Source organism: Siphateles boraxobius, unplaced genomic scaffold (assembly GCF_051911475.1).
Source record: "Siphateles boraxobius isolate OS27281-9 unplaced genomic scaffold, OSU_SipBor_1 22, whole genome shotgun sequence".
NCBI lineage: Eukaryota > Metazoa > Chordata > Actinopteri > Cypriniformes > Leuciscidae > Siphateles > Siphateles boraxobius.
In genome coordinates, this window is record NW_027508833.1 from 17070867 (window position 1) to 17098008 (window position 27142).

Sequence of the window (27142 nt, forward strand, 5' to 3'; positions counted from 1 at the left end):
TGTTTGTTTTTGCGCACAAAAAGTATTCTCGTCGCTTGATAAACTTAAGATTGAGCCACTGTAGTCACTTGGACTATTTTAACGATGTCTGTAATAACTTTTCGGGGCCTGCAAGTTTCAATCCTTTTGAAGCCTATGGCGGAGTATGGAGGAGTGATCCAGCTCTCAGATTTCATCAAAAATATCTTAATTTGTGTTCCGAAGATGAACGAAGGTCTTACGGGGTTGGAACAACATGAGGGTGAGTAAATACTGACAGAATTTTGATTTTTGGGTGAACTATCCCTTTAAGTTTATCAAGCGACGAGAATACTTTTTATGCGCAAAAAAATAAAAAAAATAACGATTTTATTTCAACTATTCATTTCCTTCTCCGTGGGCCTCTAGTCAGTTAACTTAGTGTAATTGCGTAGAGGTACGTCACACGTAGGCTCACTATTGGCTGACGCTAGTCATGTGTGTGATGCGTCTGACGTACAACAACAGAAGAACTACGCTATATCACTAGTGAACTGACTCAAGGCCCACAGAGAAGGAAACGAATAGTTGAAATAAAGTCGTTATTTTTTTATTTTTTGCGCACAGAAAGTATCCAGCTCTCAGATTTAATCAAAAATATCATAATTCGTGTTCCGAAGATTAACGAAGGTCTTATGAGATTGGAACAACATGAGGCTGAGTAAATACTGACAGAATTTTCATTTTTTGGTGAACTATCCCTTTAAGACCGCACGATTTGGAGATAAAAATCAAATTGCAACTTTTCTGGAAACCCTGGAAGCGCTTCCCAATACAAGTTTGGGAAGATGACTGGCGTATGTTGCGCTCCCAAATGCACATTAAAGCGAACAAATGCAGAGCAGATGCACAGATGGAGTTGGTGAGGAACAGCATTTACTGTGAACCGAGTTGCTCTGAGACGTTGCAAACACCGGTGGTTAATGAACTGCTCACATGTAAAAGAACACGTTGCCACACTTCACTCTGCAACACGCAGCACATATATTCATTTATTGTAGAGGTGTATGGTTTATTTGTATGCAGAATGCTTACCTCTCCCGATTAAATTTAAGAGAATGGAGAATGGCAGGAAGTTTTTGCCTCAGATTCCACAAATGAATACTGTCATCTGCCAAAGCACTAACCAGTGCCCCCTGTGGACCAAACACACGCAAAAAAGACAGCTCTAAATCTATAATTCATTACATACTGAAAATATTATTCATTTTAAATGACTAAATATTAAACCAAAAGCTACAGACAATGACAGGAAGAGGGATAAAACCAAGAGAGAAAGTAAGAAAGATGGCCATACATGGACAGGGCAGAACTCACTTCATTGACAAGAAACTCCAGCTGGATGACAGCCGACGCACTCTCATGCTGGCAGTAACACTCCACTCCTGCTCGGCCGAATCTGCAGGCTCAGTTAAGGTACATACACCACTGAACACCTCAGAGTACCTGTCAAATGTGCTAAATCCAGAATACCATTATTGTATAAAAATGCATTGCAAAATTAAAGGGATATTTCACTCAAACAGTAACATTGTCCTCAATGTTCATCACCCTCATGTAATTCCAACAACAGCAGTATTTATTTATTTTTTTGCTTTTGAGATGAGATTTTAGGCAGAATTCAATACGAAGACACTGGCTGGTGATTTTTCCCGCCAAGTGAAAAAAAGAAAAAAAAATCCATATGCTTTCAAGTCTTCATAAGTCATACAATGTCTTTGTGTGAAGAACAGGCTCAACTTTATATTATTGTTTCATGCGTTTACAGCAAACAGCACTGATTAATGCATGTCAAATTCGAGAGATATCCGAGAGCTACTTCTTGGAGCTTTGCAGTAAAAACCATCACTTATCTTTGAACAGAAAATAGCTCCAACTTTCTTACCATGATTCCCCTTTTGTGTTTCAAAAAAGAAAATAATACAGAGTTGGCCTATAATAGAGAGACTACATACTGTACTGTAGGACTACTTAAATTAACTGCAAAAAGTCACAGCACCTAAATATATGCATCTTATACAATCATATACATTTTAACATTAAAGCCTTGCTGAGAATTTTTTTTCATGTCATGTTACTTCTCAACTTACCCATAGACAACACCAAAATAATGCAAGTAAACCAACAGGGAGCAGCACTAAAGGGAATCTGTGTTCTCAGAGGACTGTGCCTCATATTATCGAGGGTCTTGTCCATTGACTTAACTAAAAGTATTATACAAAGTCTCTAGTCTGAGTCTTACGTCTTGTCTGTGAATGCTGTTTCAGCCTTCTGGAGTACAGCACTCTAACTGCTCCCATAAACCCCTTCCCCAGCAGGAAAACAGTGACTGTCTACAGTCATTCATATTCATCAGCACTGTGCTGCATTGCATGCTTTCTATGTGCATTTAGAAACAAATGTGAGTACTGTTCCATATCAGTTTGCAGATGCCGGGGAAGAAACTGTTGTGTTGTTGTGCGTTTACCAACAAGAGCTCATTATATTCTCTGTTAGATTGTAATATATTTCAAAAAATCCCAAATAAAACACGCAGATACTTTAGAGCTTTAATTCAACGTCTGTATAATGCAAAATAGAACACTGGCGAGTAAAAAGAGGCTCTCGCTATAGCAATAACCTCAGATTAGAAAGCTACTTATCTGCCAAATGAAAACACTGCAAAAACAGCATATGGACACTGTATGTTGTTACCTCAGGACATCTAACACACTTCTAATGCCAGGGAAGGAATTCTAAAATAGTTGACACTATAAACAGGAAATGGGTTTCTCATCCGTATTGAATCAGCGGTTTCCTGCAGCAATGTACTAATTTCCTCTTGAGTAACTTGCTATTGTGAAAACATATAAGACCTGAGAGTCCTAGAAGCACACACTGCCAGCTAACAGTGTGTGAAGCTTTACGGTGTCTGATACGTTAACTTTATGCTGTACAGACGTTCCAGCTAACGTATCTCTGTTAAACAGATCAATTATGGTAAGCAACATTGGTAGGGCTGTGCTCAGGAAGAGAGCCATTAAACTGAAGATAAACTCACCTTGCTGACACAACGGTTTGCGAACAAGACAGCACCAGAGATTACAAGAGGGCAATAAACTAAGAACAAGACAAAACTAATGCATGTTCTACGCATTTAGTCTGTTTAATATTTCACTGTAACACAGCCTGTTAATAAAATGCACTTGAGATTCACAGAGCAGAAATTTACAATTAAGCCCTATTGGGATGGAAATTGTTTCTCATGTGGATGTCTGTAAAAAAATAAATTTGCATGGGACCTCAGTGAAAAACTTGTGCATTCGGATGGCAATTTATTCACAGTGGAGGAGCTAGTTTTGTAATCCTATACGAACCCGGGAACATGCTGCTCACATGGTCAGTCTCATGATTGTCTGCTGTAAATAAAATGTCATATGCTTGAAATAATACGAATAAATGCATATTTAATTTAATAAAAGGAAAACAATGTCCTATTTATTATTTAATTATCTAAATCTCCTGTTTAAAAATAGAAAGCTAGACACGCTATATTTTAAATGGTTTTCTGTTTTGCATTAGGGCCCATTTCAAAATAAGGGATTCTTTTTCATTTAAATAAACCGCGAGTCGCAGTTACGCCGACCCCTGTGTTCTTCCTTCCACCCACACACTGAACCTCATCACAATAATATTTTAAAATTGTATTGCATGTATTAGTGCCACAATAACCGTCCATTTCAAATGATTACGTGCTTTTTTTCTTTTCTTCCCTTTTTTGTTCTTAACAGCTCCACTCGCTGAGGTAGAGTGGTGATGAAATATTGTTCTTTTAAATACTTTCCAGCATTGCAAACATATTTAAAATGCATGAAAATCACAGCGAAGCACCACAGTTGTATTATGGTGCTTGGCAGTGGTCAAAAAGGATTTAGACAGGATTTTTAAACAGTGAATTTTTAATTGATCTCCTCTTGTAAACTTTAAAATTACGGCATGGCATGGCACGGCAATTAAAATTACCACATGACCTTGGTGTTCTTCAAAAAAAACAGTAGGTTATTCAGCCGGGGATATTTACACAGTTGGTGGGAGAAACACTGACATTCTGGATTCGGACAGCAATAAAGTCACAGACTTATCCCCTGTAAATGTTGCAAATACCTCACATCCCCATGAGAAACAATTTCCGTCTGAATAGGGCTTCGGCCACTATTATATAGTTGTCAAATCCCTAACCTACAGTATCTATTTTTTAAATGTATAACCTTGTGTATTACAAATTCAATGAGTAGCAAGGCACCACTAAATCATAGTGGTGAGCTTTTTTAAGTCGATGGAGCCCTAGCCCTATAGAGAAAATATGAGAATAACAAATACATGAGATATTATGGGCATGGACTATTTGTCAGGCCATTATGGTGCACCATATTTGTTATGACAGATAACCAATACTAATATAAATAGTACAGTATAGCACATATTATAAACCCAAAATTGCTTTAGTCTGTGGTATAGAAAAGAGATCACAACCTTTAAAAATGACTAAATAATGCTAATTTGAAGTAAAACCTGAAAGTAAAAAATATTTTAATTACAGAGGAAAACCAACTGATTTTCGCATGTGCAAAAACACAATGGAAATACATACTTCGCACATAGGAAACATGTGGTTTTGGAACAGTTCCCATGTGAAATCCATGTGATCACATGTGAAACGTGATGATGTTGTTTACGTTATCACATGTGGAAAACATGGGAAATTCATGTGGTTTTTCTGTAAGTACCATAGAAAAAGATTAAGCCTATAATGCCTTCAACAACAAAAAAATAGCCATTATTATCTGCTTCCGATATCATCCCATTCAGTAAACAATGATTCAACAACATAAAGTGAAACTATTGCAGGTGTTTTTCAATCTAAAAAATCTTTCCGTTTTTATCTTTAACTAAATTTTAATGTAGTCAGAGTGGAAGGGAGGGGGACAGATTTTTTTAAGGTTTTAAACCTTCTTTGATGATGCGTTTTGACCGTTTCAGCATCTGTTTCATGCAGATGGATAAGCACCTGGATAAGCTTTAAAAGGTAAACATGCCAGCAATGTGGAATAATAATGATGCAATGAGTATCAATATGTACAATTTGTTCGTTGGAAAAACCGAGGACATGACTCTGAGTAAATTAATTTCTAAAAATCATAAATTAAATTTGAGTTTTTGGGTAAATAAAAACTGGAATTTCAGTTTCTGTAAAAAAAAAAAAAGATATATATATATATATATATATATATATATATATAAAAAAAATTCCAGTGCATTGTAGCGTTTTGCTCTCTCTCACGTCCCATGTCTTGATGCCCTGATGGGAAACGGGAAACCGAACAGGAATGTTTACACAGCAAGCTTGCCTATACATATTTGGCAAACGGACTGAATAAATAATGGTGGGCTGTTATAAATAAGATGCAGTTGACCATGGACTCATTATTTATTCATAAGTGTAAGCATCAGGCCCTTGACCAGCCAGTTTCTCCTCAGCTTAAGCTCTCTGTGACAATGGATCGGAGCCCAGGGTCAGACTCAGTCAGTCGCTCTCCACGTTCCATGGGAGCCGGAGACCAACCCAACAAAATGATCGCTGTTCGATTCTATTACTGAATATCTTGATCACCACAAAACCAACATATGATGTTTTGTTAAAAAAGTTCGGGAGGAGCACGTTCAAATGATCTACCCAATCAGCACGAAAGGAGGCCTATATATAATTAGCCTACTCACATATTTTCCTCAACATTTTTTTCTACATACCTCCACCACCCCAGCTCCTCACTCTCAGCTGGTTCCCATCCCAGCCACCTTGGAGCCCTCCCCTTGAACAGCACAACAAATACGCAAACTATCTTACTCTATCTTTACTTTATTATTTATTATTTGTTGATTATTGGTATGTATGAACACGTGACATAACACTCCGTCAGGAGAGACATAGAAGCCACAGAACTCAAGATAAATGCAACGATATATAAATATACATACACACACACACATACTGTATATACGTGTGTGTGTGTGTGTGTGTGTGTGTGTGTGTGTGTGTGTGTGTGTGTGTGTGTGTGTGTGTGTGTGTGTGTGTGTGTGTGTGTGTGTGTGTGTGTGTGTGTGTGAGATTTTCAAGCAGCTGACACAATGTCATCATTGTTAATGCATATTACTAAGAAATAAAAATGTACATGTAAACTAAAAGTTCAGTTTTTGCCAACTGAAATTAAAATACAAAAACAATATGCATGCAAAATAACTAATTTGAAAACTATACAAAACTAAACTGCAGTAACAATGTGTACTTCATTATGAACAAAAACTTTGTTGCACACTGGTGAATTATTGTTGTATTTAAATTTAACATTATGTGGGGAAAAGCTAACTGACTGGTAGTGTTAAATGTCAGTCAAACGGCCCCTTTCTATCGAAGAGGGCAGTCCTTGGCCAGAAAACACCATAGGCTGGATTGTGAGACTAACCTTAAACAGACCATCCACTAAAAACAAGCTTGAGATAAATGCTGGAAAAGATGTCAGGACCAGGATTCACTCAAATTAAACAAACATTCCAGCTGGGTTCGAGACTAGGGCACTAACAATGAGTAAACACAAAAATCGCTGTCTGTAGTGCAGAATTTTGCTGATCTATGGTGTTTCATCTGTATAAAACAGCCTAAGACACAAAGCTGGTGCTCTTCTGTACACATTCTTTAACTTTTCCATTTTTTTTTCATGACAATTTCTCAAAGTAATTCAATAAAATGTAACTTCATTGTAAAAGCATCTATGCTGATTTAACTCAAAAGAATCTAAGGCAGTACAATAATATTCACCCAGACAATGATCAGCAGACTTCTTCTTTCTTTGGATTTTGGGGTGAAATATGATGATGAGTTCTTGACAGTTTTCATGAAATTCACCCTAAAATCCTTCTGATTAATGTTCAATATTTACATAGAACACGGTTAAAGTGCTACAATGTACAAGCGAACAGAGCTCTGTAACGTTTAGGAAATCCACACAAAAACGTTTTACTTTGTAAAGTGTCATATTGCCGACCACAATGGATGACTCACTTCAAACAACAGGGGCTTCCGCTGAGAGCAAACAGCCGTGCAATCTGATAAATGTGCTGTCATTCTATATGCCCTAATAATACAGGACTCAAGTGCAAAAGATTACAATGCAAAATTGTCAAAGGTCCCTGGAACCACTAACATTTGTTTCTGGACACTGAACAGTGCCAACAAGGCAGTAAACCAGCTCTGAAAAAAGAGAACAAGGAGGACAAGAGCAAACAGAGAGGAGATATGAATGATGATGAGATAACGGAGAAGGTGACTAGTCAGAGAACTGTCCACACACATGTAGGTTTGTACATCTATAAAAAAAAAACTGTCATCAGAGCATAATTAAAATTCCGTCTCCCTAACTAAGTACGCTTGAGTAGTTCATTAAAGGAGACTTAAATATATTAATGAAAAACACAATCTATTAACTAGAAAGCGAAAGCAAGTTCATCAAGACTAACTTTGATTGTTGGTTTCACAAATCTTGCCTGAAAGCTACATTTACGAGATTATATACGCCTCTTATATAGTGCAAGGACGCTGATAGGTTGTTGCTAATTTTTTCCCAGTGGTTCCTAGGGTGTTGCTAGGTAGGTGATAAGGTGTACTTGTTGCTAAGGTGTTGCTAATATTATAGACAGAGATAGATAGATAATGGCATTTTTAGGTGGCTGTTAATATGCTCTGAATGGTTGCTAGGACACTGCTAAATATTAATATCTAATATCCTCCAATCTACAGAAGAATCTTGCATCCTTCTCCAACATGCTTCTGAAAACAGATATACACATAGCACACTAATGACAAGCTCTTTGCGCAATGAAAAAAAAACCCACAAAATTATAGAGCTATTTGACTCCACGGCTTGCACTCTGCCTCCCTGTTCAAGCCGAACTTGAGCCATTAGTAGGTTTCAGAGTGATAAAGTAGAGATAGGATCTGTCCAAACAAGATTAAGAACAGTAATCAAACAGGCCCTGGGTGCCTTAAACAAACTGGAGGAGTCTCAATTGGCCGTTATTTAAAGCACTTGGAGTTGGATGCTGCCAACAGCAGCCTACAAGAAGAGCAGAGAGGAGAGGGTCATAGATCACAGGGAAATCAACACTGAAACAGCGCTGATGATACTAAAAATAGCACTAATCAGTTCAATTTATACAGTGCTGAAGCCTAATAAAAAATTATTCGAGCATGAATTGTAAGGCGCCGTTGACTGCGTAAATAAGCATGTAGAGAGCTGAAGATGTCAGTTTTCAGCACATAGTTCTTGGGTGGCACTTTTTAACGTTTCTTAAAGTCCCCCTGTGGTGAAAATCAAGTTATTAATGTTGTTTATGTGTCTGTGGTATTTTTAATATGCTTTAAGAAAAAACATGTGCAAATTTATGTCAACACCATTGCTGAGTATTTTCTCTTTAAAACTGCAGTGAACCAAAGACAGTCTCAAAAACATGGTTTGCATTCGCTGGTGTTTCTGACATCACAAACTACCTTGTAACCAATCACGTCAACGTGCCGGCGGGCTTTAGCATATCATTAACAGCGATCTAGCAGGGGAGTCTAGGGAGATGCCATCAGGTTATCCCAGTATATTTTTCTTTTGATATGAAAAATTCAGTAGATTTAGCAATATAGTGGATGTAAAATGTATATTATGATACAATGTTATGATGCACTATATGCTTTTCTCAACTGATGTTCTGAGTTGTTCAAAGCATTTCTGATGATTGTTAGAAGGCAGACTGTGACGGCGAACGGGAACATAGTTTGTGTGACATTAGCAACACATTATTAGCTGTTTGATAACATAGTCAAGCAAAAGGCTAATCATATTAATTACCGTTATGTGTCCGACGTTGTGAAGAACGATACCACTGTGCAGTGTTTACCTCAGTAAGTTGGCTGGAGTGAGTGGAGGTGAGGCCAATTAGCATATTCATGAATCCACATATACTAAATGAAGCACGGGTGTAGAGTTACATTCAAGCTATTTTAAGGCATCAACAATTTTTTTTTTCACAGGAAAAAACGTTTAAATATGTCATTTGGGTGATCAAAGATGGGTTGGAAGGAATAAAATTATTGACTATAGGGGGACTTTAACATTTTTTATTTCACCCAAGTGGTTTAATTTACTGTTGTACATTAAACGTGAGTTATTGAAAATGTGTTCTGAGTGGTTTTTAGTGCGTTGCAATGTGGTTACTTACTAGACCAAGTGACAACAAATCTCTAAGATATTCTTCTAGATAGCTCAGGAGTACCAACCTTTTGGATGTCATTTTTCAACCACCAGGTAAAAACATAACTTACAAGAAAACTAACAACAGGGCTTCAGACTGTGAACAAATGGTTGCATTTTGCGAAATTTTTTCTTGTCGGTGCAGTTAAATTTTGTTAGAGTACGACCACCACGTTGCCCAACCGATAAGAGCTGCCATTTCTGTCGCATATGAAAAATATTAAATGGCAAAGCAATAAAAGTGGAACAAATCCGTACTTCTCGTTTGAGCTGCATAGCGGGGACCGTATATCAGCTTGCAGACGCACCAATATTACAGCGCAGCGTGAGCTCAGAACAGGTATACTCGCGGGCCGATCTTGATCACGTGACACCGTTACTACACAGACAGCACTGGGAGATCGACTGAGAAAAATCATTTGAATTAGTATTAATACATCGCTGCGAGATCTGGTGAGAAGCATTCAAATTCAGCGCAGAATTCTGTTATAAATCATAGATATCAGATCAAACAGAGCTGACATGGAAACCAGCAGAAACATTGTGCCACGAACGAACAAGTTATAGAAGGCTTTTCCGTCCACAAATCACCAACATTCACCATGGATTAAATTTAGTAATGCAAACTGTAACCATGGTATTGTGGCAGACATAGTCACATGTTTTTAGATTATTAATTTCAGGGTACATGCAAACTTTTGAATGATATTTTGTGCTCCAAATATTATCCAATTTAAATGAAAAAATGTATTACTAAGTTTTTACCGATAAAAATGTGGGTTTTACATGTTACTGGGATAATAAAAGTTAATTTTATCTGCATCTCAACTCAAGCTCAGTGCTTTACTGTCAAATGTGCATACATTTAATGGAATCTGATGGAACCTGCTAAGTTTTCCTGCACCGATCTTGGTAGGAAGGTCTGTGAAATAGACTTAATTATGTTAAACAGAGCTGAGATTAGTACATTCTTGTTGGGAGATGAAAGTATTACCAAACGAATAATATTGAATAAACGGACATGTGTAATGGAAGTTTACCTCCTGCACAAATTTGTAAAGATTCCTTTTCACAAGAAGTCACCTGATTTGTGACATAATTTATGTCTGCAGCAACATGCAGAATAAGGTACACACTGAAGTTTAATATTTTAGATTGTATTGCATATCTAAGTATGGACTATAAATAGTAACATGTATAGCAAACGTTAAACATTAAAACCTTACAAACACTTATACTTACAACCCACAGCAGCAGAGACAAACTCAACCATTCATACACTAATTCTACATTGATCAGCTTATTGCAAAATTCATCATGAACAAATTTTGCAGCACAATCTACACTAAATTATATAGTTCACTCACTTAACATAAAAAACAGAACTAGTATATCAAATGTACTCTTTAGCTCCCATGTATGAGGAATGTTCTAGCTTAGTAATCTAGTCACAAGCTTTTTAACCCTATGACAACATCACCTGACTTGTTGAAGTCCTTACATTATGCAGTACTCGTCTTTAGTGAGACTGCTGCAAAATAAGAAAAGATGAAAGAAAATTGCATTCTAGAGCAAAAGATGGCAACTTCCTCATTTGGTCAACCACAGTGGTTTGTGGTGTTTCTAAGGAAGGGTTCCTTCAAATGTGATGCTTGACTCAGACTTTTTTGCACAAATCTTTTTGGTGTCTTAAACACAGACGGTTCTGATTTCACTATGGTCTAAACAAGTATCATAAAGAACAAATATACATTGAACTTAAAAGCTTAATAAACCACTGTATGTTAAAGACACAGTAAACTTTTGGTTTAAAAAAGTCTGTGTTTTAGCATGCACAAAACTTCATCAGATCACAGAGTATAATAAGAACAAAAAGCATTCCACAAGAATCAATTTGTGAATTATTCATGCATAAAACCTCAAAAACGTTTGCTCCTTAGCCCTGCAGTTTGTAAAAACACTACCAAGCAGCGGCAAAACTGCATATTAAAGAGCGCTTCACTGTTTTAGTTCCGCCAAACATCTTAAACAAACTGCTAGTACCTATTAAAAAAACTCCACCAAACCCCCTGGATGTCCTGCAAGACTTCTATATGAACACACAGATTGAGACACAAGGGACAAATCATGTAAAATTAGATATTTACTGTTAGTAAACACCTCATTGAGTTTGTGTCTGCTGAGCTGTGGCGGTGTTCCCCAATGCTGGGGGCAATGAGGCAAATCGATACATTCTCTTTTGATAAATAGCCCAATCGACTGAATGACAGTAAGCCCATCACCTCTTGCTGCACATTAACACATCCAGGCAACAGCTGAGCATGAGGACTGAGCCAATCAAATCAACTATACACGACAGAGAAAACTGACCAGGTGGGTGGCTAGTGACTTTCCACAAGAACAAAACGCGATTGATACAGTGAAGTCATGGGCAATGCACTGCACACCGTTACAAAAGCATAATACCGGTGCACTCCTACTCTCAAAATTAAAATCTGACAACACCAAGTCTGGCCTTGCAACCGTGCAACCTTAGTAGGGATAACTTATATTATATAGAGCTTATACACCAGTAAGCGCAAATAAGTGTGCAGCCAGCCTTAACTTTTTGTGTTCGAACTTTCGATTTAGCTGTAGCTCTGTATATTTCTATGGCATCAGTGTATTAGAATATTTAAGCTGGTGAAGATCTAAGTGATGCGAGTACAGATCAGTTATTGTTTTTATACACTAACTGTTAAAATTAATGTTATAAAGATATTGTTCGGCGTCAAAGACGTTTTTGCGTGTCAATTTACAGAACAACGTGTTATTTTGCCAAAGTTAAATACAAAATGAAACGTGTTATTTACATTTTTTTACCATACATGAAAGAGGCGTTATTGTGGCAAACATTGGGCTGTCAATTAATAAACACTTGTTGACACAAAATGTTTTTTATGTCTTTTTTCAAAAATTAGTAGTCGAGTAACTCGGGTATTGTTTTGACAAGTAACCAACCACGAAAGAAAAGAGGAAATCAGTCAAGCAACTCCTATTATATACATCACATTAATGCTGTATTTCACAAAATAGATGATGACATGAAATACATTTGGGAAGTAGACATGCTATACACGAGAACTATTTTAAACAAATGTTTATATACATTATGTTGAAAGCATTATAGTGAATTCAGTTTCAATGACTACATATTAAATGACAAACTCAAGAAACTTTTCAATTGATCACACTGCAGAGTGATTTAAAAAATAAAGTGAAGGTCAAAAATGATGTGACCAGTTACTGAACATTAGATGTACACTAGAATAGATATTAACCAACGAGAGTCAGAATCTTAACCAGCTAACACATTTCTACTATTGCACCACCCAGCTGTACTTTATAGCCATGTTCCCTTTGACAGAAATGTGTATATCTGATTCTGAACATGAAAACACAGTAATAAGCTGGAGCAGCTTGGCTGAGTGTGTGTGTCTCTAACAGACGTGCCCAGCAGTACTGGCGATGTTTCCAGCACGTGCGAGGTGGCATTCTGGCAGAGAGTCGGCAACACCAATGATTAGACGAGCTCTGCAACATATGGCAAGAGAGCTGCTCATGCCACAGTGGATATCATTAATGAGTGCAGCTTCTCTCGGGATAAAGGCCCTGCTTCTAGGAAATGTGCCTCTGAAATGAGGCTGCTCAAATACATGACACTGAGAAACTGGCTTCTTTGATTTTTACCGCCTGGAATCAACTGAACATCTCACTGATGACTGAGCATATAAAGCACCACTTTTAAAATGCTCAATGTTTATATTTATTTTGGTTTTTAGTCAAGCAATGTAGGAGGTACTCTAGATATGCACAATTTATCAGCCAGACCAATGTATATCTGAGAATGTCACCATTGGCCAATAACTCTGCCTACTTGTCGAAATAATAAAGTGTGAACACTTCAAAACATCACTGAGAATTAATGCATTTTTAATTAAAAAAAATACTGCTGTTTATATTATAAAAGCAATGAGTCACATATTTTAACTACAAGGGTGTTTTACCAAAATAAAATATCATTATTGCCTTAATGTCATATTTACAATGACACATCATGTCACATCAGCCATCCTGCCTTCTAGATATTGGCATCAACATCGCTCACTGACAACACACATCAGTCAATCAATAATAACTAGGCATGTTGATTTCCAGGCATGTTTTGATCATGTTCAAGCTAATTTTCTCACAGGCTTGGGTGTCTTTCCTTTAGTTCCCCTTCAGTTCCCCTTCAGTTCCGTTGAGCCAGTAGCTCCTAAGACGGTTCTCTAGGGTAAATATTCATATCTCCTGGGGGAACAGCAAGGCTCTTAGAAGCTTATTTGCCAAAGGATGTTGTTACTTGTATTTTGCAACTTATGTGATCAAATGTTTGCGTGGAAGTTAGGAAAAAAGGAGCTGCACATGCCGGTAAATGAATTACTATGTGCAACAATACTTCCAAAACAGAAGGGTGGGATGACTGCCTTTGTTTAGATATACACAAACAACACATCCACATTTTACCCTTTTGTTTCTTCTAAGTGAGTTAGGCTAGCTATGTTGGCAGCTCTTCATAAAAAAGGATACAGTCTTAGCGCTCCACTCTGTGTGCCAATAGCCAGAATTTTCTGTACAGGGTCAAAAGCCATGGAAGAGGGTTGATAGGGAAAGCCATGTCGCAGTGTCTGTGAAGCAGAACATGATTTGCATTAAACTACAAACATGACAATGGAGTTCTTAAAGGAATAGTTCACACAAAAATGAAAGTTCTTATTCAACATTTTGATCTAAACCTGTGATGACCACGTCTATCAACTGAAAACTGACTTTGCTGTTCTTTGTTCTTTGCTGATAACCTTCCCTGTGACCAAACACAATGCACCAATTCAAAGATGTGGATTGGATAATAAAATTTAAAGCTGATATTTTCAGAAAAAAAAACGATAATCCCTCATACAGCCTCAGAAGACTAGAATATGAAGCACTTTTACTAGATCTGATAAAAGATCAGATTTACCTGCGCAAAGATATTCACACTTTCTGTTCCATTGGAAATACTATACATGAAGGTCAGTAAAAAACAGTAATTTTCATTTTTTAGGCAAACCTAATCTTGCCTTTGGAAAATAGTGTGCCTGACAGATAACATCATTTCATGTCAATAATTCAAAAGAATCTCTGAAAGACTTCAGCAAAGAAAACACAATGTTAGTTAAACATTGCATATGCGGAAACATCCTTAGGTCAGTGCATAATCATCATGATACTTTGTGTATGTCAATATATATGAGGTAAACAAAGAAAAAGAAAAAGAAAAAAATTATCAATAAGCCATGTGGAGGAATACAAACAAGGAATAACAATTCAGAAATCACAAATCATTAAAAGTCAGTAAGGACTTTCTTTTTATCAGCGATAAGAACTTCAAAGTAGTCAAATGCTTAATAAATTTAAAGTAAAGGGTGTGAGATTGTTTTGAACACTATTTTAAACGTTCCCGAAAGTTCTGCCGCCACAACGCAGTAATTTCTAATAGCACAAACATTTAACATTTGAAAAGTTAAAAAGTTGCAATTACAGTATATGTAATTGCAATTATCACTATATGAATATATTCACAGTTTGACATGTTAAACATCTATATTTGTGTTAAATAGTTTTAGTTATAATATTTTCTTAGTTTCTGCAAGGTTTATTATAATAGGGTAATTCTGTCAAATCGACAAAATTTCAGACATTTCCCCAGCTCAAATTTTTGATTTTGTTCATATTATTTACTGAAGAAAGAAGAACATAAATAGTGATGAAAGCCAAAATATTAAAAGTCATGGATATTTACGGAGTTATCCATTGTTTTGTCGAGGGGGTCAAAATGACAATTTTCACCTGAGTTTTGGAATAGGGGGGTAAAAATGACTTTAGAAAGATGGCAGCATCATTATTCTTTTACACAGATATTGGTTAGTCAATTAGTAAAATCTGTTGAATTTTACCTTTTTGGCATTAGGCTATGTGCCAATGGTGACAGTTTAAAAATGGCAAGCACTTCTTTTGTTTTTTCCCCGAAGTTTGCATGCCTATAATTCAAACTCTTAATATCCTTTTAGATTCTAGCTAATTCTCAACAAACTTTTCTTTTGGCATCTTTGTACTTTTAGGTCAGTTTGACCCCTCTATACAAAATAGCCTAGTGGATTACTCAGTAAATATACATCCATGACATTTAATATTTTGGCTTTCTTCTTCATTTATGTATGTCTTAACTTTCACCAGAAAAAAAAAACACTCAATAATATTACAATTACCTTGAATCAATATATATATAAATAAATGTTAATCAAATAATAATACAATAATAGTATTTATTATTTAAAACTATAATTTTATTAATTATTATGAATATCAATATGTAATCTTTTTTAATAATGTAAAATATTTAAAAAATATATTAAATAATAATTAGTTTGGCTACTACGATTTTCAACAGCCAGCGAATTAGAACATAAACTATGCATTCACACTGTTCTGTTCAAAAATCCGAATTAAACTGCTAGACAAGACATTAAGCACTGGCATTTCTTGACAGACGAGACTGACACGCCTTTCGGCATGACAGAAATTAGTCTGTCATTTAAAATGACTCATTCCTCATACTAACTTGAATCAGTTTCTCTCGTTGAAAAAGTAATTACAGAGTAAATGAATTCGTCTTAAACACCGAACACCGATTAGTCAACAGTCAACTCGGACGTCACACGAGAGATTTATCTCGATGATAAATCTGGGTGATTATTCCAGTCGGTGACGGTTAAAAAACGAGTGTGGGTGATTTAACCGACTGTGACGCGAGTTGAAAACCATCGACCCTTGGCGAGCAGCTTTTAAATGCATTAGAATATCATAAGAATATTGAGGCGAGTTGGCGCCACTCACACTCAGCCCCCCCTGTGTGAGATCACAGTAACTAATCCCACCTTGCAGAGCTGGAAATGCTCTGACTGCAGGGTCTCCTGAATCATGTCATTCTCCCTGCTTCCCGATGGAGGGGACGCGGCAGCGGAGGAGGAAGAGGAGGAAGCAGTCAAGCCGTCCAACACCTTCCTGATATTAAACTTCTTCATATTACCTCCAGCAAATGCGAAACGAATGCAAAATGTGCATGAACAGAGAGAGCATTAACCGAAGGTAGCAGAGACAGCCACACAAGCGCACTGTTGTTGATGTCTCACATGTCAGGCAGTGTTGTCATCTCGTCTCGTGCCCGAGCGAATGTCATAATCCCTCGCTAATTTCCTAAACAAGGCCGGAGGGTCGAAATGTCACTTCTTTTTCATCTTAATCGCGACGCGGACAGTGTAATCCAGTTAGATTTGGCCAATCTCGCTGTGTTCCGTTCCCTCCCCTCGGCTGGTTCCCCCCACTGCTAACGCGGAAACGCAGAGCGCTGCAATCCCCGCGACGAGTCTGCGCTGTCGACGCGACACCCGGATGTGCAGGAGACGAGCCGCTGCGGCGCTCTGACTCAGGATCAGTGCGATTGGTCTATTACAGTTATCTAAAATAACCTTCAGCAAAGTCAACAGTACAAACATTAGATGAGGATTATGATGAAGATGAGAGCAATCACCCATGATGATGGGCTTTCATCGGTTTTATTTTTGTACACTCAATAATAGCCTAATACAATTTTATTGAATCACTATATATGCTATTAATGGTAATGAAATAATAATGAAACAATTTGATTTATTTTTTTAAATAATTATTACCGACACAATATTAATAAACACATACTATATTAATTTGGTATTATTATTATCATAATATTTAACAATATTTTTTAAAAAAATACCCTTTTGCTGCTCAAAAAAACATTATTATCATTATCAATGTTGAAAACAGTTGTACTAAATATTTTTGGATAAACTGATCATTCTTTTTAGGATTATTCTTAAATAATGTGTTTATTTATAACAGTTTTTACAAACAAAAAACAGATCAAAGTCTCACAAAAATGTATACAAAACGTATGCTATAGATAAAATAAACAAACAAAGGAAACATATAGTTTTTAAAAAGACCCCCATCCAAACCCGCACCAAAAAAATATACTTTTAAATTGTATATTTAAATTGAAGTAGCTGTCGCAATGGGAATCTGCCATTATATAGTCTAATATAGTCAATTATAGCCTGTTATACTATAATAAAATGAACAAAAGAAGAAAAGAACAGGTCATGAAACAGCAACATATCCATTCATATCCAAATATCCACAATATGCATTGACAATAGATGTAATTGACTGTATAAAGCTATATACACATGGCGGCTTTCTAACAATGTGGCAATTTCCCCCCACCTAAATGTGCAAAAAAACACTACCTATACATTTAAAAAAAAAACTACATTATAACTCATGTCTTTTGAATGTGGTTTTTAATATAAAAATATAATTCAGTTTTGATGGCAACTACTTCTACAGAAAATTGTAGTGCAACTGAACTATTGTTTAATATGCCAGTATACTTAGCGATATTAATTATTCTTTACATTTGTTATATTTACATACATTTACAACAAATTTCATTTCGATTTTGTAGTTTCTGAGTTGTTTGTATCTAGTTATTTTTGGATGAAATTAAAGTGATAAAATAAAGTGATAAAAAGCAGTTGCAAATGTTGTACAAACTAGCCTGCTCATCTTTGCACCAATAAAATGTACAACACTTTATGTTTTACTACCAAATGATATGTAATATCTAATAACTTACAGTGGAATGTTTTCCTCAACATCTCATGATTTCAAGGCACTTGAGTTCCCAAACATAAGGCATTATGGGATACGATTAGCCTCGAATACCGTTCCAAAGTGGCATTCGATGTAAGCCCAATTGCACACTTCATATGCACTTTCGGTCTTGTGGACTTACAATGGCTGCCTCTTGCGCTTTTCCATTAAGTTCATGAGACCGTAGGGTGTCCCATTTGTCATTTCAGAAGGGTGCTTACGAGCGCCCCTTTTGCGGTCGATATGCCCTCTCAAGTGGCCAAGACCGCAAGTGTGGGTATTAGGACAGGGTATCTGTCTCTATCTCCGGCTGTTTCTCAATGCATTCTTATCTGTACTTGTGTTCTTGTGGACTTATGAAACATCATCAGTCCCTGCCCAAGCACTGTTCCAATTCAAAGTTCACATTTAAGTACAGTGCAAATCCCCGAATGTGTTCTTGATCTGCCCCTTTTATCGAGGATGCATCGAGAGGTGACTTGTGCAGACTTGAGACAGCAGGTATCCCAGAATGCATCTCACACCAACAAGCGTCAATAGCGGATGAGAAAACCCACGTGATTTAAAAATACTACTGTTATTGTGGCATGAAATGTAATTTCAAGCCAGAATGTAATTGTTTAAAGCTCAAACCTGCGGTTTATTTATGAAGATAGCGTCTATTTGAAAATTGAATCTGCGGTTTCGGAGTTGTGAGAACCAGGCGATCACTGGGCGCTCAGCACTCATTAACCCACCCTGGCTCTGATGTCTCTGTAGTGGTTAAACTGAGATATAATTCGTGTGATGCTATCAAGAACGCTGCAGTTCCATTTGAAGAAATCATTTACCGAACTTTAGCGTCCTCTCATCCTCGGAAGTTAGTTCGGAACTTGGCAAGTCCGAACTTTGCGTAAGCTACTTGGTATTTGAGAAATGTTGAGTTATGCATATAACCAGGCCAGAAACAGACTGACAAAGGAGATCAGAGTTGCTAAAAGAAGCTACTCTGAAAAACTGAAAAAACAGTTTTCATCCAACGACCCATCATCAGTCTGGAATGGCCTGAGGAACATCACCACTACAAGTCACCATCCCCCCGATCTGTGGACAATCAACATCTGGCTGATGATTTAAACTCATTATATTGTAGGTTTGAAAAGCCCTCATTCACACCACACACCGGCTCTGACCTGCACTTCACACATTCACCATCACCTCCTGCACTCCCATTACTCCCCCCTCCTGCCATCCAACCTGAGCTTAAGGTCTGTGTGGAGGACGTGAGCAGAGTCTTCAAAAAACAGAAGACTAGGAAAGCCTCAGGCCCAGACGGCATCTCATCTGCTTGTTTAAAAGCCTGCGCTGACCAACTGGCCCCGGTCTTCACGCAGATCTTCAATAGATCATTGGAGCACTGTGTGAAGTTCCCTGCTGCTTCAAACGCTCCACTATCATTCCTGTCCCCAAAAAACCCAAAATCACTACACTTAATGACTACAAACCTGTCGCTCTCACGTCTGTGGTCATGAAGTCGTTTGAAAGACTGGTGTTGGCCCACTTGAAGGACATCACTGAACCCTGCTGGATCCCTTTCAGTTTGCTTACAGAGCAAACAGGTCTGTGGATGATGCAGTCAACATGGGACTGCATTATATCCTGCAACATATCGACAGACCAGGGACTTATGCAAGGATCCTCTTTGTGGACTTCAGTTCGGCCTTCAATACCATCATGCCTGGTCTTCTCACAGCCAAACTGACCCAGCTCTCCATACCATCCTCGATCTGTCAGTGGATCACCAGATTCCTGACGGACCGGCAGCAGCAAGTGAGACTGGGGAAACTCACATCCAGGACTCTCACCACCAGCACTGGTGCCCCCCAAGGGTGCGTTCTCTCCCCACTGCTCTTCTCCCTGTACACTAATGACTGCACTTCTAAAGACCCCACTGTCAAGCTCCTGAAATTTGCCGACGACACCACTGTCATCGGTCTCATCCGAAACGGTGATGACAACTGGCTGTCTGGTGCAGTTATAACAACCTTGAGCTGAACACGCTCAAAACAGTGGAAATGATCGTGGACTTCAGGAGGAACAGACCAGCACCCCCCCACTCCCCATCATGAACAGCACTGTGGAAGCAGTGGAGTCATTCAGGTTCCTGGGCACTTCCATCTCTCAGGACCTGAAGTGGGACAATCACATTGACTCCATTGTGAAAAAAGCCCAGCAGAGACTGTACTTCCTTCGCCAGCTGAGGAAGTTCAACTTGCCACAGGAGCTGCTGATTCAGTTCTACTCAGCCGTCATTGGGCCCCTGCAGTAAGCACGGACTGAGACAATGTTAAGGTAGTGACATCTAGTCGGTAAAACCGAACAAATGTTTGCGGGGATGCCCAACTGGCTGCCGCACAAATGTCGTCTACTGACACCCCTCTTAACAACACCCATGACGTTGCCATGCCTCTTGTAGAATGCGCCCGTACTCCGGCCAGTAGAGCTAACCCTTTACTTTTGTATGCAATTGAAATTGCCTCCACAATCCAATGTGAACTAGATTGGCAAAGCACACAAAAAGTTGGTCGGTTGAACGCACAGCCTGCGTTTGCTCAATATACCTGCGCAAAACTCGCACAGGACATAACGCATGGAGTCTCTCATCTTCCTCTGAATTAATCGAGAGGTTTGACAGAGCTGGCAGCTCGAAGGAGAGCGCACTATATGCCCCTGACATGACTTTTGGTGTATACGCCGCGTTTGGACGCAACACTACTCTAGACCCATCCAGCGCAAACTGAATGCATGAGGAATGTACTGACAGCGCATGGAGATCACCAAAGCATTTTGCTGATGCCAGCGCCAGCAACAGGGCTGTTTTGTAAGACAGCATTTTTAGGCCCAATGATTCTAAGGGCTCAACTGGGGGTCCACACATAGCCTCCAAAACCAGTCAGATCACATGATGGTACCATCGACTTTGTGACGGGTTTCAGCCGTCTCGCTCCTTTAAGGAACCGAACGACCAGCGGGTGCGCACTCGGCGCGGCCCCATAAATACCCTGGTGACAGGCCGAAATGGCCGATAAGTACACTTTTAGAGTGGAATGTGAGCGACCTTCCTCGAACAATTAATGCATGAAAGTTAATATTCCTGCAATCCGGCATTAACATGGCTATATTGACTTTTGTCCGCACCACTGTTCAAATATGCGCCATTTCGACAAGTAAAGCCCCTTCGTTGAAGGTGCCCTAGCATTCTGTATCATGGCCACAACATTGATTGGGAGACCTGCTGCAATTAGATTTTCCCTCTCAGTGGGTAGGCCCATAGATGCCACAATTCCGGTCGAGGATGTAGAATCTGACCTCCTGCTTGGGACAGCAGGTCCCTGCATTGGGGAAGACACCACGGTGTCCCTGACAGCAACGTCATGATGCCTGTTTACCATGTTTTCATTTGGCCAGCACGGGGCCACTAAAATTAGTGACAGACCCTCCTGGCGTACTCTGTCCAGACTGGGCTGCATCAGGTCTACCGATGGAAAAGCGTACAGCAGAGTTTTGGGCCATACATGAGACAGCGCGTCCACCCCCAGCGGGGCGCTGCTGTCTGTTATCGAAAAGAACAGCGGGCAGTGCGTGTTTTCCCTGGACGTAAAAAGATCGACCTCGGCCCTGCCGAAACGATCCCAAATCTGTGCAACTATTCTCGGGTGCAAACGCCATTCCCTGACCTGCGGTCCTCCCCTGGATAGCAGGTCTGCTTCGCCATTCAGGCGGCCCGGTACATGCACTGCCCTGAGCGATGCTAAGTGTTTGCTGGCCCATATTAGGAGCGCCTGTGTCAGTTGCAGCAATGGAAGAGAGCGGGTGCCCCCTTGTCTGTTTATGTATGACATTACTGTCATGTTGTCCGTTCTGACTAACACATGTTTGCCGTGTAGCCGCTGCACAAAGTGTTTCAGTGCCAGAAGAACTGCCTGCAACTCCAAGTAATTTATATGACGCTCATTCAGTGCTGACGGCCATAGTCCTATTACGGAGTTCCCATGACATAGAGCTCCCCATCCATGTAGTGAAGCATCTCTCGTCACTACTATACGTGACGTGACTCTGCCTAGGGGAATCCCCTCTATCAACAGACCCGGGGATCCCCAGGGAACCAGAGCCCGAACGCACGTTTGCTTTATCGTCAATTGTCTTTTTAAATGCCGTGTGACATTCAGACCAGAGCTCAGCGCCCATCTCTGGAATGCACGTATAAAGAGGAGTACCAGCCGAACGACTGCTATTATCGCGGCCATCAACCCCAGAAGCCTCAACACTGTATGAAAACATACTCGCCTTCCCAGTCGAAAAAGACCCAGGCAGCTGCGAAAATTCTCGGCTCTTTGAAGTGACAGCATAGGGACAGCTGTGTTCTTTACCGAATCTATCTCTAAACCGAGATATGAAATCCGCTGATATGGAACCAGGGAGCTCTTCTTGAGATTTATTAAAAATCCCGGAGCTCGTAGATGGGACACAAGGGCTTGTGTTTGCAAAACTGCTTGTTCCCTGTTGTCTGTGGCCAGGAGTAGATCGTCCAAATAGGCGAATACCCTCATGCCTTGATGACACAGCGGAGTCAGTGCCGCTTCTGCACACTTCGTGAATGTGCGCGGTGCTAGAGACAACCCGAACGGCAGGACCAGAAATTCTTATGCAGTCCCCTCGAAGGATAACCTCCGAAATTTTCTGTGATCGGGGTTAATTGTGACATGAAATATGCATCGGTCCAATCCACCGATGTGTACCATTCCTGGGGACGCAGGGAGGATAGCAGATGACGTACTGTCAGCATTTTTAACTTGTTACGTCGGAGGTGCTTGTTCAACTGCCGTAAATACAGAATTACTCCCATTAATTACTCCCCTAAATACTCCAATTTTTCTTTGGGAGGAGGAAGTAACGGCTGTAAAACTCTTCCTCCATTTTTCCCTGTGGAACCACCTGAATTGCAGCTTTGGTGAGAAAAAAACGAATTTCTTCCTTTAATACTGGGGAAACCTCCCCCGACACTGACGTCGTAACTACCCCGCCAAAACAGGGGGGGCGTGAGAGGAACTGCAGCCGATAGCCGCACTGAATCGTGCGAAGAACCCATGGTGTTGGTTTCTTTATTGAAATTGAACTTAAAACTGAACCCGCTCTTTTGCAGGGTTTCTTTTTCACTGAGAGAAGAAGGCGGCTGCCTCCGGGCCGTCCCCTCCTTCCTGCAGAGAAAAATTTCACTTTCTCTGGGGGCAGGCCTTTCTTTCCCGACACTATCTGCTGTTTACGTTGTGTGTGCGCTCACCCAGCCTCCCAAGCGTTGGGCCATAGGCGCTGTTGCTGCAGCCGGCCTCTTAGCTGGTGGTGGTCGAGAAGACGACCTGAAACTCGGCTGTGCAACTGACTGTGTTGATCTATTATACCTTCTAGGCATTGAACCCCTGAGAGATTCCGCCTGTTTCTTAGAGTTCTCAAAACGTGCTTGTAACGCGTCGAGACCCTCTCTAAATAGACCCGTCGTCGAGATCGGTGCGCCGAGGAACGCATTCCGATCAAGTTCCGGCAAGTTCGCCAGAGTCAACCATAGATGACGCTGAGCCACCACTGTACTGGCCATCGCATTACCCAAGGATACTAACGCGCAACGTGTTGTACGCAGTATGTAGTCAGCCGTGGATCGCACCTCCCCCATGAGCTCGTCAACCGGTCTTCCCTCTGACACAGCCTCGCTTAGTTCACCAAAGCAAATAGCCTGAGAAGTTTGTGGCAAGGACATAGTGCTCAAGGCTCTAGCTGTGCCGGCCTGATCACCATAAATCCTGCTAAGTTGCCTGTACGAGAACCTACACGGTCCTGACGGAAGAGTGGGGATGCCTACCAGGTATGTCGCAAGCGAATGCTCCATTGGAGGGGCTGACATTAACCCTGCTTCTTGTGCTCCTTCGAGATCGGTGAACTTACCCATCCCTGGCACCGGAGAAAGAGGAGACATGGGTTTTGACCATGAAGCTGTAAGCTCTGCCAAACAGTCGGGGTAAAGCGGCAGATGCGTCCTTACCACCGTTTGTACCTGCGACAAATAAAACCCACTGAAGCGCGAGCTTTTCTGAACCGGGGGAGGGGCTGGCCAGTCCATCGACAGCTTTACTGCTGCCCTCCGATATAGCTCAATGAAGGGCTCCTCCATGAACTCACTTCCACCTGTCGCCCCAGAAGGTGAGGGGGAAGCCGCGACCTGCCCCGGCTGGAAGTTATCATCAAAGAATTCCTTGCCCGCTTCAAGCGAGACAGAGTCCTCCTCTCGACACTCCAGTTCCTGATTAAACCCCGGAGCTATCCCGGGAACATCGTCAAAATCATCCATAACTTCCCCGGCTTCCATACGGTCGCCCCAAGTCCCTGTGGCTTCTTCAAAGATGGCTAGTGCCAAATCGGGAACAGCACCTGAGGACAGAACCGTGCCTGTCCGCTGTACCATTGAGCACTCGCTCAACAAATGCTACACGCCGCTCAAGTGCCGGCAGTGTACACATGCTGCGGGGTTGGAGAGAACCAGCTTGGCGTGGACAATCCCCAAACACACCGGAGAGTGCTCGTGAGTATCTCTTTTGGACAACAAGTAGCCACATGTCATTGGACATGGGTGAGAATTCTTATTTTTAGCCATTTTTCTGCGAGAAAAAGATGTATTAGCTTTTTCTGTTAGCAATGCTAACTTAATGCTTTTAACACTTTTCTCTGTTTGCTTTTCGACAGCAATCACCACCGTGGGTTTTTCCTACGAAACTGTGGCGTGATGGCGTTCTAGCAGCACGGTGAAGAGCTGAAGAACAAGAGGAATGACGCATACCACTGCATTTGTATGCTGTGGGCAGGTATCCCCGCCAACGTCGTCATGCGTCATTGGCCTTTCAGGCGTGAATAAAGGTGTCTTCAGCAGATGGCGCTAGAGCACGATATCCCATAGTAATGTGTTGTACCGAGTTGACCGACTGAATGGGAACGGCCTCTGTCTCTCTCTCACTTTGCATGCTGGGAGTTTGGTTCATGGGAGCGACAAAACGGTGAGAGGTGTTTGGGTTTTTTTCTAATTTTTTTCTTTCTATCATTCTGTTTTCTTTTGCTTTGTGGTAATTTAATTTCGAGTGTTGTTATATAATTTCGGTGTCGGGAAGTTTCAGACTTCGTAGCAGAGGCCTGAGATGGAGATGGAGGCTCACCAAAGTGGGGTGGGGGTCTCCTCACTCTCGCTCCCCCATGGACGCGGTGGTGGAAGACGTTGTCGGTCGCTGTTGGTGAACAAATTGGTTATGAAAATAAAATTTCAGCGTCAATGATGAACAAAGCTGTGGTGGTTTTCCTTAAAGATGAAAGTTTGGTGAGTAAATTGATTAATTAATTGAAACTGGCGTTTGGGTAAATGGAGCGTGTTGTTTCACCGTATGTCACAATCTGTTAAGAGTCACGATTTCTAATGTGCCCCCTTCATATTAAACAGTGACATTGTTGAGGTTTGGAAAAATCAGAGGAAAAGAAACTAAACTGGCAGTGTAGTTGGTAATTGTACTGAAAAGAGAGAAAATTCATTTGTAGGAGGATGGTGAAGGAAGATGAAGAGGGTCTTAGTTACCAAAGGCTCTGACAAATAATGCACAAAACACTGGGCAATTTTTTTTTGTCACAGTTAACTAATAGTACTGATAGTACTGAACAAGATGACATGGAGGATGATGATAACTTTTCAGAAGCATCGGATATTCCAACCTATTCTTTCTCAAATTGATGAAGATTAATTATACAGGCCTACTTTAAATTAGGTTAATGACTTATTGGATTCGACGTTTGGAAAAAACTATTGAGATAAGAGAAAAAACATAATGAAATTGAGAAGAAAAATGGCCCATGAAAAATGTTTAACAACTCCTTAATGATGGAGTCACTTGGGGTGTCTTTGCTGATCCTTCCTTTCTTTCAATGGGGAGTATTAAGACATGAACAATTAACATTAATGGAGGAAGGGATGGTAAAAGAAGAGCAGTGTTTAAAGAATATATTGAAAACAAGGATATGGACATAATTTTCTTACAAGAGACAAATAGTGATATAATGAGATAGAATGGAAGAAGTACTGGGGAGGGCATATTTAAAATAAAAATGAGCATGAAATTAATTAGAGAATTTTGGCTGTTCGTGTTAATTTAATGGGTTTTTCATTTGTGTTTGTTAATTTCTATACCCAATAATGGTGCAGAAAGGATAAAGGTTTTTAAAAATTGCCAAAATATAATATGCAATTGTCTAGTTTATTTCAGATAAAAATGCTTGTCTAGTTTTGGGTGATGACTGTAATTGTACATTATATTTTTACCTTAGATAGGAATAAAGGTAACCATGTCCTCTTTCTGCTACTTGTTTAAATAATGTAATAAGCAATTTTGATTTGTGTGATGTTTGGAGATTACAACATCCGGTAGAAAAACAATATACTTGGTGTAAGTCTTCAAGTGACCACATCAGCTTTGCTAGATCGTTTTTATTTTGATAAAGACTTGTGTAATATAATCTTAAAGGCCTGTATTCACCCCCAATAGTTTTTCAGATCATGAGTTATGTATGATTCTTTTACATTTATAAAAGATAAGATGTCATAGTTTTTATTGGCATTTTAATGTAAAATTGCTGCATGCAGGATGCTTTCTTTTGTGAAAAATGTCATTTATTTTTGTCAAAATGGAGAGAGCGAAAGACTGATTTTGCTAATGTTGTGCATTGGTGCGATGTAGGAAAAGCACACCAGATTTTTTTTGTCCAAATTATACAGCTAATGCAAATAATTGTCATAAAAAACTGTTATGGAATAGGAAAATGAAATCCAATCAATTGAAAGAAGGCTAATTAACCGAAATGGTGAATCAACTGAAAGACTGAATGAAAAAAGGAAAGCTTTGGCCTCGCTTTTTCAT

At 39.7% G+C, this 27142-nt stretch overlaps 1 protein-coding gene across 6 annotated transcripts in view; it reads right to left on the reverse strand.

Moving 5' to 3' along the window:
- The window catches only part of stxbp5b (syntaxin binding protein 5b (tomosyn)), a 59634-nt gene extending 42768 nt beyond the window's left edge, over positions 1–16866 (reverse strand). For 4 of the 6 annotated variants that reach the window (XM_077238789.1, XM_077238788.1, XM_077238787.1 and 1 more), the window contains exons 1-4: positions 16349–16840; positions 13962–14059; positions 1336–1417; positions 1054–1154 (exon numbers count right to left, since the gene is read on the reverse strand). In XM_077238789.1, the coding sequence (XP_077094904.1) occupies positions 1054–1154; positions 1336–1417; positions 13962–14059; positions 16349–16495 (428 nt within the window). In that variant the 5' untranslated portion in view covers positions 16496–16840. Of the gene's footprint in view, positions 1–1053; positions 1155–1335; positions 1418–13961; positions 14060–16348 lie in introns of all 6 variants that reach the window. The other 2 variants (XM_077238790.1, XM_077238786.1) reach the window with 2 other exon arrangements.
- Between the last annotated feature and the right edge of the window lie 10276 nt (positions 16867–27142).